The sequence below is a fragment of the Mobula hypostoma genome, chromosome 14 (assembly GCF_963921235.1).
Source record: "Mobula hypostoma chromosome 14, sMobHyp1.1, whole genome shotgun sequence".
NCBI lineage: Eukaryota > Metazoa > Chordata > Chondrichthyes > Myliobatiformes > Myliobatidae > Mobula > Mobula hypostoma.
In genome coordinates this window covers 53,239,150-53,256,791 of record NC_086110.1, presented here as the reverse complement: position 1 = coordinate 53,256,791, position 17,642 = coordinate 53,239,150, and the positions used below count along the sequence as shown (strand labels likewise).

Genomic DNA, 17,642 nt, shown 5'->3' with positions numbered 1-17,642 from the left:
TCCTGAACAACTGCATTCCCTCTGTTGAAGGATATTCAAGGATTCAGCCTGAGTGATGAAGTTTGCCTTTCTAAGCGGGTATGACACATTAACAGGAGGGAAATTTCAAAGTGGCAGCTTTCCATATGTGCCCTTTTCTCTTGCTTATTTTGCTGGCAACAGTTTGGGTTTTGAGACCTGCTGTCAGTGCCATTTCTTAGAACAACTACAAGCAGAAACTGCTGGTGAAGGACAGGAAGGTGGCTATTATTCAAGTAGGCAGCTTTGTTCTGAATAGTATTAAACTTTCTTGAGTGTCATTGGAAGTGCAATTATAGTGTTCTATCATATTCTTGATGGTGGTGAAAGGCTAACAAGTCAGGAAATAAATCATACACCAAAGAAAACCCAGCATTTGACCGAGAGCCGTAAGATAATATTTATGTGGAATGTGCAGTTGAAATTCTAGTCAATGGTGTCTTCCAGGATGTTGATTTGGAGGACTGGACAAGTTGATTAGATGCTCTCTGATTGAAGATGCTCTTTCTTAGGCACTTTTGTAGTGCAAACACCACCTGCCTCATAATAGCCTATGATACATATTACTTTAGATTTTGCCACGTGCGTACTGCCCAATTTTCATATCTCCATTTCTGATTTTGATGAAGCATATGCAGCAGATTTGTAGGTAAAGAACAAACCCTGAAGAAACACACATAAAAGTTGCTGTTGAACGCAACAGGTCAGGCAGCATCTCTAGGAAGAGGTACAGTCGGCGTTTCGGGCCGAGACCCTTCGTCAGGACTAACTGAAGGAGAGTGAGTAAGGGATTTGAAAGTTGGAGGGGGAGGGGGAGATCCAAAATGATAGGAGAAGACAGGAGGGGGAGGGATGGAGCCAAGAGCTGGAAAATTGATTGGCAAAAGGGATATGAGAGAATCATGGGACAGGAGGCCTAGGGGGAAAGAAAAGGGGGAGGGGGGAAGCCCAGAGGATGGGCAAGGGGTACAGTGAGAGGGACAGAGGGAGAAAAAGGAGAGAGAGAAAAAGAATGTGTGTATATAAATAAATAAATAACAGATGGGGTATGAGGGGGAAGTGGGGCTTTAGTGGAAGTTTGGGAATTCAATGTTAATACCATCAGGTTGGAGTCTACCCAGACGGAATATAAGGAGTTGTTCCTCCAAACTGAGTGTGGCTTCATCTTTACAGTAGAGGAGGCCGTGGATAGACATATCAGAATGGGAATGGGACGTGGAATTAAAATGTGTGGCCACTGGGAGATCCTGCTTTCTCTGGTGGACAGTGTGTAGGTCTTCAGCGAAATGATCTCCCAGTCTGTGTCGGGTCTCACCAATATATAAAAGGCCACATCGGGAGCACCGGATGCAGTATATCACCCCAGCCGACTCACAGGTGAAGTGTCGCCTCACCTGGAAGGACTGTCTGGGGCCCTGAATGGTAGTGAGGGAGGTAGTGTAAGGGCATGTGTAGCACTTGTTCCGCTTACAAGGATAAGTGCCAGGAGGGAGATCGGTGGGGAGGGATGGGGGGGACAAATGGACAAGGGAGTCACATAGGGAGCGATCCCTGCGGGAAGCGGGGTGGGGTTGGAAGGGAAAGATGTGCTTAGTGGTGGGATCCCTTTGGAGGTGGCTGAAGTTACGGAGAATTATATGTTGGACCCGGAGGCTGGTGGGGTGGTAGGTGAGGACAAGGGGAACCCTATTCCTGGTGGGGTGGCAGGAGGATGGAGTGAGAGCAGAAGTGCGTGAAATGGGAGAGATGCGTTTGAGAACCCTGAAGAACTTCTGACCAGTTGCCCTGTATTTAAGATGAATTTCTTTGGGAAAACACAACATTTCCCTTAACACAAGACATTTTTCTGGGGATGGTATGACCTGTACAGAAGGGACGAGTTTCATCTGAGCCCGAGTATGACCAATATCTTTGCAGGCAGGTTTGTTAGAGCTGTTTGGGAGGGTTTAAACTAATTTGGCAGGCGGATGGGAATTGGAGTGACAGGGATGAGGAAGGGGTATTTGGTTTGGAAACAGAGGTAGTGTGTAGTGAGACTCCTAACAATGAGAGGCTGATAGGGTAAAATTGCAGTGAACAGGATGAGATTCAAGAAAAAATGGGAACAAAAATTGAAAAGGGTGATGAATATGGTAGTGAAGGTGTTATGTTTGAATGCACGCAGTATACAGAACAAGTTAGATGAACGATTAGCACAGTTCAGATTGGCATGTATAACGTGGGCATCACTGAGTTGTAGCTGAAAGATTATAGCTTGGAGCTTAACCTCCAAGGATACACATTGTATGAAAAGGACAGGCAGGTAGGCAGACGGGGCGGGGTTGCTCTAAAATCAAATTCGGAAGAGGTGACTTGGGATTGGAAGGTGTAAAATTGTTGTGCATAAAGCTAAGAAAATGCAAATGTAAGAAGACCCTGATGGGAGTTATATGCATACCTTCAAACAGTACTAAAGCTGTGGTCCACAAATTACACTTGGAGGTATGAAAATGCATGTCAAGATGGCAAGATCATGATAGTCATGGGGGATTTCAATATGTAAGTATATTGGGAAAACCAGGTTGGTGCTGGATTCCAGTAGGGGGAGTTTGTAGAATGCCTCCATAAAATGGCTTTTTAAGAAGTGGCCACACATTTTAATTCCACATCCCATTCCCATTCTGACATGTCTATCTGCGGCCTCCTCTACTGTAAAGATGAAGCCACACTAAGGTTGGAGGAACAACACCTTATATTCCGTCTGGGTAGCCTCCAACCTGATGGCATGAACATCGACTTCTCTAACTTCTGCTAATGCCCCACCTCCCCCTCGTACCCCATCTGTTATTTATTTTTATACACACATTCTTTCTCTCATTCTCCTTATTCTCCCTCTGTCCCTCTGAATATACCCCTTGCCCATCCTCTGGGTTCACCCCCCCTCTCCTTGTCTATCTTCCCGGACCTCCTGTCTCATGATCCTCTCGTATCCCTTTTGCCTATCACCTGTCCAGCTCTTGGCTCCATCCCTCCCCCTCCTGTCTTCTCCTATCATTTTGGATCTCTCCGTCCCCCTCCAACTTTCAAATCTCTTACTCACTCTTCCTTCAGTTAGTCCTGACGAAGGGTCTCGGCCTGAAACGTCGACTGCACCTCTTCCTAGAGATGCTGCCTGGCCTGCTGCGTTCACCAGCAACTTTGATGTGTATTGCCTGGCTTTTTAAGAGCAGCTTATGCTTAAGCCCACTAGCAGGTCAGCTATCCTGGAATGGGTGTTGTGTAATGAACCAGAATTGTTTGGAGAGCTTAAGGTAAAGGAACTCTTCAAGGCCAATGATCATAATATGATAGAATTTACCCTGAAATTTGAGAAACTAAATTGAGATGTATTACAGTGAACTAAAGGAAATTACAGGAGCTGGTCAAATTTTATTGGAAGGAGACACTAGCAGGAATGACAGCAGAGCAGCAAAAGTTGGAACTTCCCTGAGGGTGTGACACTGCTGAACCTCTCATCACGGCGCTAAGCAGTATTGCATCCATATTGTACTGTCTCAGCACTTTTATATTTGTGTGCTGTAGCATTTTTTTATTCGCAGTTATTTTGTAAAGAACACTATTCTTTGTATTTCTGGTCAGATGCTAAATGCATTTCATTGGCTTTGTATCTGTACTCGGCACCATGACAATAAAGTTGAATCTAATCTAATCTAATTTTTGGAACAATACAGAAGGCGCAGAATAGATACATCCCAAAGAATAAATATTCTAAAGGCAGAATGACACAACTGTGGCTGACAAGAAAGTCAAAGCCAAAATAAAAGCCAATGAGAGGTTATATAATAGAACAAAAAAAAGTGGAATGTTACAGGAGTGGGCAAACGGAGACACCTTTTTCGCCCTTATTGGTGGGGGGGGGGAGGGAGGGAGGGAGAGAGACAGAGACAGAGACAGAGACAGACAGACACTGTGGTATGTCAAATACCGGGTGAACAAGCAGTCTTTCGGATACTGCAAGTCTGTGTCTTTGCTGTTGCTTTGCTCACGCTTGAGTGCAGGGTGGCGGGAGCCCGCTGCTGATGCATATCTGCCGGTGGGCGGAGAGGGGATCGTTGCTTGCTGCTGCTTACGTGCGGGAGGGAGTGGCGCTGGGGGGATCTTTGGGGTTCTAACATTTAACTGTCATTCATTTTTTAGGGGCACTCCTCTGTTTTCATGGATGGTTGCAAAGAAAAAGCATTTCAGGATGTATATTGTATATATTTCTCTGACATTAAATGTACCTTTGAAACCCTTGAAACAAACTGAAGGTAACAAAGTCATAAAGGAAGATAAGTTGAAATACAAAGGTAACCTAGCCAATAATATTAAAGATGATACTAAAAATTACTTCAGATACATAAGTGTAAAAAAGAGGCAAGAGTAGATATTGCATTGCTGGAAAATGATGCTGGAGAGTTAGTAATGGGGGACAAGGAAATGGCAGACGAACTGAAAAAGTATTTTGTGTCAGTCTTTTCTGTGGAAGACAGAAGTAGTATGCCAGAAGTTCAAGAGTGTCATAGGGCAGAAGTGTGTGAAGTTGACATTAATAAGGAGAAGTTACTTGGAAAACAGGAAGGTCTGAAGGTAGACAAGTCACATGAACCAGATGGTGTACACTCCAGGGTTCTGAAAGAGGTAGCTGAAGAGATTGTGGAGGCATTAGTAATGATCTTTCAAGAATCAACAGATTCTGGCTTGATTCCAGAGAAGTGAAAAATTGCAAATGTCACTCCACTCTGCAAAAAGGGAGAGATGCAGAAGAAAGGAAATTATAGACCCGTTAATCTGCCTTCAGTGGTTGGGAAGATGTTGGAGATGATTGTTAAGGATATGGTTTAGAAGTACTTGGAGACACATGATAAAATAATCCATATTCAGCATGGTTTCCTCAAGAGAAAGTTTTACCTGACAACTATGTTAGAATTCTTTGAAGAATTAACAATCAGGATATACAAAAGGAGAATTGGTTGATGTTGTATACTTGGATTCTCAAAAGGACTTTGACAAGGTAATACACATGAGGCTGCTTAACACATTGAAAGCCCATAGTATTACAGGAAAGATACTAATATGGATAAAGCATGGGGTGATAAACAGGAAGCAAAGAGAGGGAATAAAGGGAAACTTTGCTGGTTGGTGCCAGTAGCTAGTGGTGTTCCACAGGGGTCTGTGTTGGGACCATTTCTTTACGTTATATGTCAATCATTTGGTTGAGGGAATTGATGGCTTTGTTGGAAAATTTGCAGACGATAACAAGATAGGTGGATGGGCAGGAAATTTTGAAGAAGCAGAGAAGCTGCAGAATGACTTAGATTAGGAGAATGGGCAAAGAAGTAGCAGATGAAACATAGTGCTGGGAAGTGTATGGTCATGCTCTTCAGTAGAAGAAATGAAAGCATAGACCATTTTCTAAATGGAGAGAAAATACAATAAACTGTGACACAAAGGGACAAGAGAGTCCTCATGTAGGACTCCCTAGAGTTTAATATGCAGATTGAGTTGGTGGTGAGGAAGACAATTGCAATGCTGGCACTAATTTCGAGGTGGCTAGAATATAAAAGCAATGATGCAATGTTGAGGTTCTATAAGGCAATGTTAAGACCTCACTTGGAGTATTGTGAGCAGCTTTGGACCCCTTCTCTAAGAAAGGATGCGCTGACATTCGAGAGGGTTCAAAGGAGTTTCATGAAAAAGGTTCCAGGATTGAAAGGCTTATCGTTTGAGGAGTGTTTGATGGCTGTGGGCCTGTGCACACTGGAATTCAGGAAAATGAAAGTGATCCTCATTGAAGTCTATTGAATGTTGATAGGCCTCAATAGAGTGGATGTGGAGAGGATTTTCCTATTGTGGTGGTCTGTGACCAGATGACACAGACTCAGAGTAGAGGAATGTCCATTCAAAACAGAGATGAGGATGATTTTTTTTAGCCAGAGAATGGTGAATCTGTGGAATTCATTGCCACAGGTAGCTATGGTGGCCAAGTCATTGCCTATATTTAAGGCAAAGGTTGATTGATTTTTGATTAGTCAGGGCATGAAGATAGGGGCTGAGAGGGAAATAGATCAAACATGATAAAATGGCAAAGCACACTTGAAAGACCAAATAGCCTAATCCTACTCTTATATCTTATGGTCTAAGACATGACTATGATTTCTGAACAGCTTCCCCTCCCCCCCCAATTCCCAGTGACTTCAGTTTTGGCAGGTTTCTTTGTTGCAATACAAGATCAAAAGCTAACTTGATATCACATCTCCTCTGGAATTCAGCTCTTTGGTCTTTGTATAAACCAATACTGTAATGAAGTCTGAGACTGAATGAGCGACCTGCACAAAAAGCTGAAGGAGCTAAGCAGATCAGACGACATGCATGATCAGTCAACAGTGAAACATCAACTATTCATTTCCCTCCATAGATGTTGCATGGCCTGCTGAGTTCCTTCGATATTTTATGGCTGTTGATCAAGGTTTCCAGCATCTGCAGAATCCCAGCTCTGGGGCCAAATGGTCCTGGTAAAAGCCAAATTAAACAATGGTAAATAAGCCTTGTTGGCAGTTCTGTTGACACCAGCCTGCAGGTCATTATGAGTAGACAAACAATGACATTAGCTTTATTGGATCCATGCTGATTTTTTGTGACTTGGTCATAAATGCCAATTTTCAGTATTGTCAGTGAATAACAGTGTTGTAACATTCCCAGAATATCTTGATTACAGAGTTGCCCAACTCCAGACTTTGCGCTTGAACCGAAGTGATATCTGGTCCCACTGTCTCTAGGTTGTATTTGGTGTTCTCAGCCACTCACTTCAGCACGTTCTAGATCTTTATTCCTTGGAATGCATGAGAACGAAGGGTGATCTGATAGAGATATTTAAAATTGTGAGAGGCATAGGTAAAGGAGGACGGTAGTGGTCTTTTCCCCAGGATAAAGGAGTCCAAAGCTGGGGGCATACTGTACATAGATTTAGGGTGATAGGGGAAAGATTGCATGCCCTCTTCACATTGTTACTCTCCGGAAGGAAGTACGTAAGCTTTTAAGTACATACTCAGCGATTCAGAAACAACTTCTTCCCCACTGCCATCCAATTTCTAAATGGACATTGAACCTATGAACACTACCTCACTACTTCATTTTAAATTCTGGAGTTACAGTGTCGTGGTAGCATTACACGTGCACAGATATACAAATCCTAGAAGAGAAGAAAGAACGAATAAAAAATAAGTTACCTCAAACAGTCTAACAGGAGGGGTCAGCACTTCTCCAGCTATAGGTTGAATCGTTATACAGCCTAGTGGCCAAGGGTAAGAAGGACCTCATATCGCATTCCGTTCAGCCAAGGGGCATGCAGAGGCTGAGAAACATTGTCCAAAATTGTCAGGATTTTCTGTAGCGTCTTTGGTTCTACCACAGACTGCAATAAAGTTAATGAATTTCACAACATACATTGGTGATACTAAACCTGATTCTAAAATTCTGAAACTATTTCACACAGAGAGTGATGAATATATATAATGAGCTGCCACAGGAATTACTTGGAAAAGTACAGAAGTATAATTTAAGAAGTAATTTGATAGGCACATGGAGGGACAAGCTCAGAGGTTAGAGACCAGAAGCAAGCAATTGGTGCTACCTGAGAGGGCACTGTGGTTGGCATGAACTCACTGGGCAGATGGTCCTGTAAGTCTGCTGCATTGCACAATGACATTGATTCTTGGTTTATTCTGGAGTGGAACCAGTTGATTAAAAAATGGTTTCTCTGAGGGTAGTGACCTCCAGAGGAAGCCAAGGCACTGTACACTTCTACGCTGGTTGCAAACCTGTCAACCTTGGCTTTGGGTGTTGCATGCTGCCATCATTGAGGATCAGGTATATTTGGACCCACCTCCTCACAGGGGAGGACTATATAATTCATGACCTTTAAGAATGAGATGTGACTGAAATGCTCTTTACCCTGGATGATGTTCTGTTTTATATCATCGCCAGGCGAGCTTCTCATTGAGGTTTGTGTGTTGATGCTCCCAGCATAATTTTCTATATGGATCCCTGGCTTGGCAATAATACAGAATTATGTGAAACATTGAATGAATATCCATTCAAATTGTCAAATTTTGATTTTATCTTCTGCTCAAAAATGTTACCAAAACTGAGCTGCCTTCTATCCTGTAAAATGGAATGAACATGAAAGATGTAGATTATCTACAGGTAGGATAAGATCTAATGAGAATATACTGCACTTTTCACAAATATAAATGCATTAAGTCAGTAATTCAACAACAACCACTGTCACTTGAATTTAATCCTGAAAGAAATTATAAATACAGAGTTCATTTCATTCCCAACATTGCAAAGCAATGGGAAGGCAATCTTATTTGTGCAAATAAGACCATAAACTACAATTCCAAGACAAAGTAACCACTCAAAAACAGAATCAGCATCACTGCCTTTTGTTAACTAGGTCACTGATTTTCCACTTTTCACCCTAAATGGAATAAACATTAAGTAAATATAAAGCAAATAGTGACATGAGTATCCAGCACAAATTTAGCTCACAGTTCAACTGCCAGACAAAGGGGATAACACATTCTTTCATCCAAATTCATGGTGTTTTAAAATTGAACAAAATAGAATTTTCATTATGAACCTCCTGATGTTAAAGTAAATGTCGTTATTCTCAGTACAATTCTTCAGTCACTATGGTTCTGTTTGATGGCTACATATTTAGTGTCAGAACAGATTTTGGGCTCAGCAGTAAAAAAATAAAAGTACCCAAATGTGTCATATTGCCTTTTATATTGGATGGATCTTTTAAAGCGCAAGGACCAGTTTGATCATTAATCTAATCTAATCTAATCTGAACTGCTGTACATGATTTGATTAAACAGGAGTTACTGTGTCAATGAGGTAGGAGAGAAGACAGAAAAATCTTTAAGGAAATGAACATCAGTTTCCATTATGAGCAACCAATCAGCAGTTTATGAGTGGCTGACATTTAAAGAATCTGTCCGATTATTGCAGCAATTAAACAACTTCAACAGTTTATTGCAGTCAAAAAAATCATAGCATCATTTATTTCTCAATTAATAGGTAAGACCTCAGTCTACTCTGAGGCAACATGATATTTAAAGAATCAGCAAATTTACAAGCATTTTTCTGCACTTCCTCTCCTTCCTTACTATTGTTCAGTCATATAATTCCCTCACTGAATCCTTTTACGTCGCCACCATTCCATCCAAGATGAATCACAACATTTTCTCAATGGAGAGAGATTAGGAGGTGTAGAGGAGAAAATGATAAGGTTCAATGTATACAAATCTCAAAAGGTATTAAAGGCAGAGAAATTGCCTAATAGAATATTGTCCCTCAACATGAGGGATTGAAATTGTTAAAAAAAATTGATGCTTAAGTAGTATTCAGATTTGAACTGAACATATCAGGCGTATTGAATTTATTCAGGCTGCCAAAACTCAAATATATTAATGGTAATTGGATTACACAATTTTTTTCCAGGATCTATGCAATTTCAAAATGATTTTTATCTGGTGTAAATCATGTCACCATTATATCTCACCATGCCAGTGACCTACCACTTTCCAGCATGAGTCAGATTCACAATCCTAACACAAATAAAATTATGCTAAACCTACCTATTTCAAACTAGTACGTCTGAAGAATACTTTTGTAAGCATATTTTATCCTAAGTACTCCAATGTGATCATTTTCATCAACAATATTTGTGTTCACAAAAATGCTTGTTTCTGCAGATTACAATATCCTGGCTCTGTGATTTTAAAAAAAATCACATTTTGAAATTCCTTTTGACCTTTGCATCTTTAGAGACATGAGTTATAGAACTAAATTTCAAGTTTTAAACTAGAATTGTTGGGGGGTGGGAACTGAATTGAAGAGACTGGGGAAGAGGAGGTTGGCTCACAAATAGAGAAAGCTTGTAGACAGTGCGAGGGGGAGGAAAGGCAGTGATAGAGAAGGGACGCACTCAGACCAGAGGTTTGAGGTGCATCTATTTTAACGTAAGGAGTGTTGTGAAAGCAGATAAGCTTAGAGCGTGGATCAGTACTTGGAGCTATGATATGGTGGCTATTACAGAGACTTGGATGGCTCAGGGACTGAAATGGTTACTTCAAGTGCCGGGTTTTAGATGTTTCAGAAAGGACAGGGAGTGATGCAAAATAGGTGGGGGCGTGGCACTGTAGATCAGAGATAGTGTCATGGCTGCAGAAATAGTGGACGCCATGGAGGGATTGTCTACGGAGTTTCTGTGGGTAGAGGTTAAGAACAGGAAGGGGTCAATAACTTTACTGGGTATTTTTCATAGGCTGCCCAATAGTAACAGGGATATTGAGGAGCAGATAGGGAAACAGATCCTGTAAAGGTGCAATAATAACAGAGATTTTAATTTCCCAAATATTGATTGGCATCTCCCTAGAGCAAGGGGTTTAGATGGGGTGGAGTTTGTTAGGTGTGTTCAGGAAGGTTCCTTGACACAATATGTAGATAAGCCTACAAGAGGAGAGGCTGTACTTGATTTGGTATTGGGAAATGAACCTGGTCAGGTGTCAGATCTCTTAGTGGGAAAGCATTTTGGAGATAGTGATCATAATTCTATCTCCTTTACAATAGCATTGGAGAGAGATAGGAACAGACAAGTTAGAAAAGCGTTTAATTGGAGTAAGGGGAATTTTTGAGGCTATCAGGCAGGAAATTGGAAGCTTAAATTGGAAACAGATGTTCTCAGAGAAAAGTACGGAAGAAATGTGGCAAATGTTCAGGGTATATTTGTGTGGAGTTCTGCATAAGTACGTTCCAATGAGACAGGAAAGTTATGGTAGGGTACAGGAATCATGGTGTACAAAGGCTGTAATAAATCTAGTCAAGAAGAAAAGAAAAGCTTACAAAAGGTTCAGAGAGCTAGGTAATGTTAGAGATCTAGAAGATTATAAGGCTAATAGGAAGAAGCTTAAGAAGGAAATTAGGAGAGCCAGAAGGGGCCATGAGAAGGCTTGGCGGGCAGGATTAAGGAAAACCCTAAGGCATTCTACTAGTATGTGAAGAGCAAGAGGATAAGACGTGAAAGAATAGGACCTATCAAGTGTGACAGTGGGAAAGTATGTATGGAACCAGAGGAAATAGCTGAGGTACTTAATGCAACACACATAAAAGTTGCTGGTGAATGCAGCAGGCCAGGCAGCATCTCTAGGAAGAGGTGCAGTCGACGTTTCAGGCCGAGACCCTTCGTCAGGACTAACTGAAGGAAGAGTGAGTAAGGGATTTGAAAGTTGGAGGGGGAGGGGGAGATCAAAAATGATAGGAGAAGACAGGAGGGGGAGGGATGGAGCCAAGAGCTGGACAGGTGATAGGCAAAAGGGATACGAGAGGATCATGGGACAGGAGGTCCGGGAAGAAAGATGCGGGGGGGGGACCCAAAGGATGGGCAAGGGGTATATTCAGAGGGACAGAGGGAGAAAAAGGAGAGTGAGAGAAAGAATGTGTGTATAAAAATAAGTAACAGATGGGGTACGGGGGGAGGTGGGGCATTAGCGGAAGTTAGAGAAGTCGATGTTCATGCCATCAGGTTGGAGGCTAACCAGACGGAATATAAAGTGTTGTTCCTCCAACCTGAGTGTGGCTTCATCTTTACAGTAGAGGAGGCCTTGGATAGACATGTCAGAATGGGAATGGGATGTGGAATTAAAATGTGTGGCCACTGGGAGATCCTGCTTTCTCTGGCGGCCAGAGCGTAGGAGTTCAGCAAAGCGGTCTCCCAGTCTGCGTCGGGTCTCGCCAATATATAAAAGGCCACATCGGGAGCACCGCTTTGCTGAACACCTACGCTCTGTCCGCCAGAGAAAGTAGAATCTCCCAGTCGCCACACATTTGAATTCCACATCCCATTCCCATTCTGACATGTCTATCCACGGCCTCCTCTACTGTAAAGATGAAGCCACACTCAGGTTGGAGGAACAACACTTTATATTCTCTCTGGGTAGCCTCCAACCTGATGGCATGAACATCGACTTCTCTAACTTCCGCTAATGCCCCACCTCCCCCTCGTACTCCATCTGTTACTTATTTTTATACACACATGCTTTCTCTCACTCTCCTTTTTCTCCCTCTGTCCCTCTGAATATACCCCTTGCCCATCCTTTGGGTCCCCCCCCCGCGTCTTTCTTCCCGGACCTCCTGTCCCATGATCCTCTCGTATCCCTTTTGCCTATCACCTGTCCAGCTCTTGGCTCCATCCCTCCCCCTCCTGTCTTCTCCTATCATTTTTGATCTCCCCCTCCCCCTCCAACTTTCAAATCCCTTACTCACTCTTCCTTCAGTTAGTCCTGACGAAGGGTCTCGGCCTGAAACGTCGACTGCACCTCTTCCTAGAGATGCTGCCTGGCCTTCTGCGTTCACCAGCAACTTTTATGTGTGTTGCTTGAATTTCCAGCATCTGCAGAATTCCTGTTGTTTGAGGTACTTAATGAATACTTTACTTCAGTATTCACAATGGAAAAGGATATTGGTGATTATAGTGATGAGTTGCAGTGGACTAAAAAGCTTGAGCATGTAGATATTAAGAAAGAGGATGTGCTGGAGCTTTTGGAAAATATGGGAGGCAAGGGAGGAGATTGCTAAGCTTCTGGCAATGATCTTTGCATCATCAAAAGGGATGGGAGAGGTTCCAGAGGATTAGAGGGTTGCAGAAGTTGTTCCTTTATTCAAGAAAGGGAGTAGAGATAGCCCAGGAAATTATAGACCAGTGACTCTTACCTCAGTTCTTAGTAAGTTGATGGAGAAGATCCTGAGAGGCAGGACTTATGAGCATTTGGAGAAGTATAATATGATTAGGAATAGTCAGCATGGCTTTGTCAAGGGCAGGTTGTGCCTTACGAGACTGAGTGAACTTTTTGAGGATGTGACTAAACACATTGATGAAGGAAGAGCAGCAGATGTAGTGTATATGAATTTCAGCAAGGCATTTGATAGATACCCCATGCAAGGTTTATTGAGTAAGTAAAGAGGCATGGGATCCAAGGGAACATTGGTTTGTGGATTCAGAACTGGCTTGCCCACAGAAGGCAAAGAGTGGTTGTAGACGGGTCATATTCTGCATGGAGGTCGGTGACCAGCGATGTGCCTCAGGGATCTGTTCTGGGACCCTTACTCTTCGTGATTTTTATAAATGACCTGGATGAGGAAGTGGAGGGATGGGTTAGTAAGTTTACTGATGACACAAAGGTTGGAGGTGTTGTGGATAGTGTGGAGGGCTGTCAGAGTTTACAGCAGGACATTGATAGGATGCAAAACTGGGCTGGGAAGTGGCAGATGGAGTTCAACCCAGATAAGTGTGAAGTGGTTCATTGTGGTAGGTCAAATATGATGGCAGAATAGAGTATTAATGGTAAGACTCTTGGCAGTGTGGAGGATCAGATGGTTCTTGGGGTCCGAGTCCATAGGACACTCAAAGCAGCTGCGCAGGTTAACTCTATGGTTAAGAAGGCTTATAGTGTATTGGCCTTCATCAATCGTGCAACTGAATTTAGGAGCCGAGAGGTAATGTTGCAGCTATATAGGACCCTGGTCAGACCCCACTTAGAGTACTGTGCTCAGTTCTGGTCGCCTCACTACAGGAAGGATGTGGAAGCCATAGTAAGGGTGCAGAGGAGATTTACAACAATGTTGCCTTGACTGGAGAGCATGCCTTATGAGAATAGGTTGAGTGAACTCAGCCTTTTTTCCTTGGAGCGACGGAGGATGAGAGGTGACCTGATAGAGGTGTATAAGATGATGTGAGGCATTGATTGTGTGGATAGTCAGAGGCTTTTTCCCAGGGCTGAAATGGTTGCCACAAGAGATGTATATTCGAATGCTGTTCATAGACTTCAGTTCAGCATCCAACATAATCATTCCTCAGGAACTGATTGGAAAGCTGAGCCTACTGGGCCTGAACACCTCCCTGTGCAATTAGATCCAAGACTTCCTGACTGGGAGACCTCAGTCAGTCCAGATCGGAAGCAGCATCTCCAACACCATCACACTGAGCACGGGGCCCCCCCAGGGCTGTGTGCTCAGTCCACTGCTGTTCACTCTGCTGACCCACGACTGTGCTGCAACACACAGCTCGAACCACACCATCAAGTTCGCCGATGACACGACCGTGGTGGGTCTCATCAGCAAGAACGATGAGTCAGCATACAGAGAGGAGGTGCAGCGGCTAACGGACTGGTGCAGAGCCAACAACCTGTCTCTGAATGTGAGCAAAACAAGAGAGATGTTTGTTGACTTCAGGAGGACACGGAGCGACCACTCTCCGCTGAACATCAATGACTCCTCCATACAGATCGTTAAGAGCACCACATTTCTTGGTTTTCACCTGGTGGAGAATCTCACCTGCTCCCTCAATACCAGCTCCATAGCAAAAAAAGTCCAGCAGCGTCTCTACTTCCTGCGAAGGCTGGGAAAAGTCCATCTCCCACCCCCCATCCTCACCACATTCTACAAAGGTTGTATCGAGAGCATCCTGAGCAGCTGCATCACCGCCTGGTTTGGAAATTGCACCATCTTGGATCGCAAGACCCTGCAGCGGATAGTGAGGTCAGCTGAGTAGATCATCAGGGTCTCTCTTCCCGCCGTGACAGACATTTACACTACACGCTGCATCCGCAAAGCAAACAGCATTATGAAGAACTCCACGCACCCCTCATACAAACTCTTCTCCCTGCTGCCATCTGGCAAAAGGCACCGAAGCATTCGGGTTCTCACGACCAGACTATGTAACAGTTTCTTCCCCCAAGTCATCAGACTCCTCAATACCCAGAGCTTGGACTGACACCAACCTACTGACCTCTACTGTTCTGTGCAGTTTATGCAGTCCTTGGCAGGTCTGTAGTCTAGTGTAGTTTTTGTGTTGTTTTACGTAGTTCAGTATAGTTTTTGTATTGTTTCCTGTAGCACCATGATCCTGAAAAACGTTTTTGTTGTGTACTGTATTAGCAGTTATGGTTGAAACGACAATAAAAAGCGACTTAACTTGACTTGACTTGACACAGGTTTAAGGTGCTAGGGAGAAGGTACAGAGGAGATGTCAGGGGTGAGTTTTTTACTCAGAGAGTGGTGAGTGAGTGGAATGGGCTGCCAGCAACGGTGGTGGAGGTGGATACGATACAGTCTTTTAAGAGACTTTTGGATAGGTACATGGAGCTTAGGAAAATAGAGGGCTATGGATAAGCCTAGTAATTTCTAAGGTAGGGACCATGTTCGGCACAACTTTTTGGGCCAAATGGCCTGTATTGTGCTGTAGGTTTTCTATGTTTCTAAGTATGAGCTTGTTTTGTTGATTTTCTATCAACAGTTTATAATTTTTTTTTGTAGATCATACCGGAGCAGCACACTGTTAGAATACCTGTGAACAAGTTTGAAACAAGGTTTGGGTCCATCAGCTAAAAATGATGAAAGGAACTGACTAAAGCTAATCCACCTCTGCTTTCTTCTCTCTCTCTCAATCCTTCCAAGTACAAGATCAATACAAACATCCAAAATACCTACCTTTCTTCTTTAGTTTCTTGGATTGGCTCTGCCTCTCAGTAGGCAGCTTACATCTCAATGATTCACCTGTCTCACTTGTTCATTGTTTTTAATCCAGCAATGTTTGCTATTAATCAATTTCCACCTGAATTTAAATGTAAACTCACTTTCATCTCAGCCAACTCAAACAAATGGAAAAATGCAAGTTTTAAAAGACATGATCAATCCGAGGTTTAAATATAAAGCTGCTCTTAAAATCACTGGGATACTGATCACTCGCTAAATAGATGATCATAAATACAAAACAGAATAGTCAACAGCCATATTCCTTACCCATCCAATAGCTTTGGGGAACGGTCCTCTTTGATTTTCAGGGAATGAGATGGGAGGAGCTATTAAAGATCGTTTACTTCTGTGCAGAATAGTGCTGTTTCCAATCTTCATGGCATCCTTGAAACAGAAGAGTCAAACAGAAAAAAAATTAGAAAATGTATATGCATCAAAGACTTTTAAAAAAATACATCATCTGAACTTCTGTCACAGTTGTTTAGCAATGGCTGTTTTAATCTTGAGTTCAATTTTCAAACCAAACAATAAGAAACTTGAAAACACAGGAGAATATAGATATTGAAATACATTAGAGGAATTCAATGGGTCAAGCAGGATCTGTTAGTGGAAAGGAATTCTTGGTATGTCCAATCGAAATCCTGCATTAAGACTGAATGGAAAAGGAAGATGGTTCGTATAAAAAGGAGTAGAAAGTGGTGAAACAGGAGCCTGTGGTGATTGGTGAACTGAAGAGAGGTGAAGCATGGCAGGCAGATCAAGCCAGGTGGGGAGGGAAGGGTGACTGCAGCTACGATTGCTGTAATCTGGTAAGTAAAGGTGGTTTAATAGGAATCATATGGGGGAGAGGGAACTGGAATGGGAACAGGGACGTAGGAGCGAGGGTGAACAAAACTGTCTCACTAAATGCAATCCACACTTTAGTGCCGAATACCAACATTTTCTTAACAGAAGTTGCATTATGTTGACTTTCAATCAATGGAAGTTAATTTTGTGTCTGTCAATAACAAGGTATGCTTCAAAATAAAATATACTATAGTGTAAACAATGAGAAATATTTAAGCCTCAAATCTGTTTTGATAGAGTGTTAAATTAATTAGGCCTTTCAGTTGAGTGAATGGAGTTCTAAATTAACTTCTAGTACAGCATGATCTCTGAAACTGGTTCATCACTAATACATTTTAATGATCAATAAAACACCATTAAAACATTAATTATCTAGTGTATTGTGATGGGGAGAGACGGGTTGAGGGTACTTGAGGATACATAATTCTTTGTGTGCCAAGAAGTTAACTTACCTCATCTTTTTCGAATTATAATGGTCCAGACTTACTGTTCACACTCATCTTCCTCATGATAGAGCTAATGCCAAGCTTGCCTTATGCATTTGCAGTGCTGTCAACAACTAAATCCCCTATTCCATACCATTCCATGAGCAGGGTAGGCTGCAAATGGTATTCAACCCTTTAGATAACCCCATCACTGTAAGAAAAGTTATTGCCATTCAGGACATCTAAAAACATTCAAAATTGATTAAAAATTATATATATGCCTTGGTCAGTTCAGTGGTGTCGAGGGTGTAGTGGGCAGAACGTGGGCCCAAGGGTGAAGCTCCAACACAAGAAAGCCTGCAAATGCTGGAAATCCAAAGCAACTCACACAAAATGCTGGAGAAACTCAGAAGGTCAGGCAGCATCTATGTAAAAGAGTAAACAGTCAATGTTTTGGGTCAAAATCCTTCTTCAGCACTGGAAGGGTAGGGGGAGATGCCTGAATAAAAAGGTGGGGGGGAGGGGAAAAAGGCTAGCTGGAAAGTGATAGGTGAAGCCAGGTGGGAGAGAAAGGTCTTGGGCTGGAGAAGAAAGAATCTGAAAGGAGAGGAGAGTGGACAATAGGAGAAAGGGAAGGAAAAAGAGACCTGGGGGAAGTAATAGGCAGGTGAGAAGAAGTGAAAGGTCAGAGTGTGGAATAGGGGAAGGGGTGGGGTGGAATTCATTCACCAGAAG

The 17,642-nt window shown here is 42.7% G+C and overlaps 1 protein-coding gene across 3 annotated transcripts in view; it reads right to left on the bottom strand.

Moving 5' to 3' along the window:
* Positions 1-17,642, bottom strand: part of cdh13 (cadherin 13, H-cadherin (heart)) — a 1,230,859-nt gene that overhangs the window by 782,904 nt on the left and 430,313 nt on the right. For all 3 annotated transcript variants that reach the window (XM_063067141.1, XM_063067142.1, XM_063067140.1), the window contains exon 4: positions 15,904-16,020. In XM_063067141.1, the coding sequence (XP_062923211.1) occupies positions 15,904-16,020 (117 nt within the window). The remainder of the gene's footprint in view (positions 1-15,903; positions 16,021-17,642) is intronic.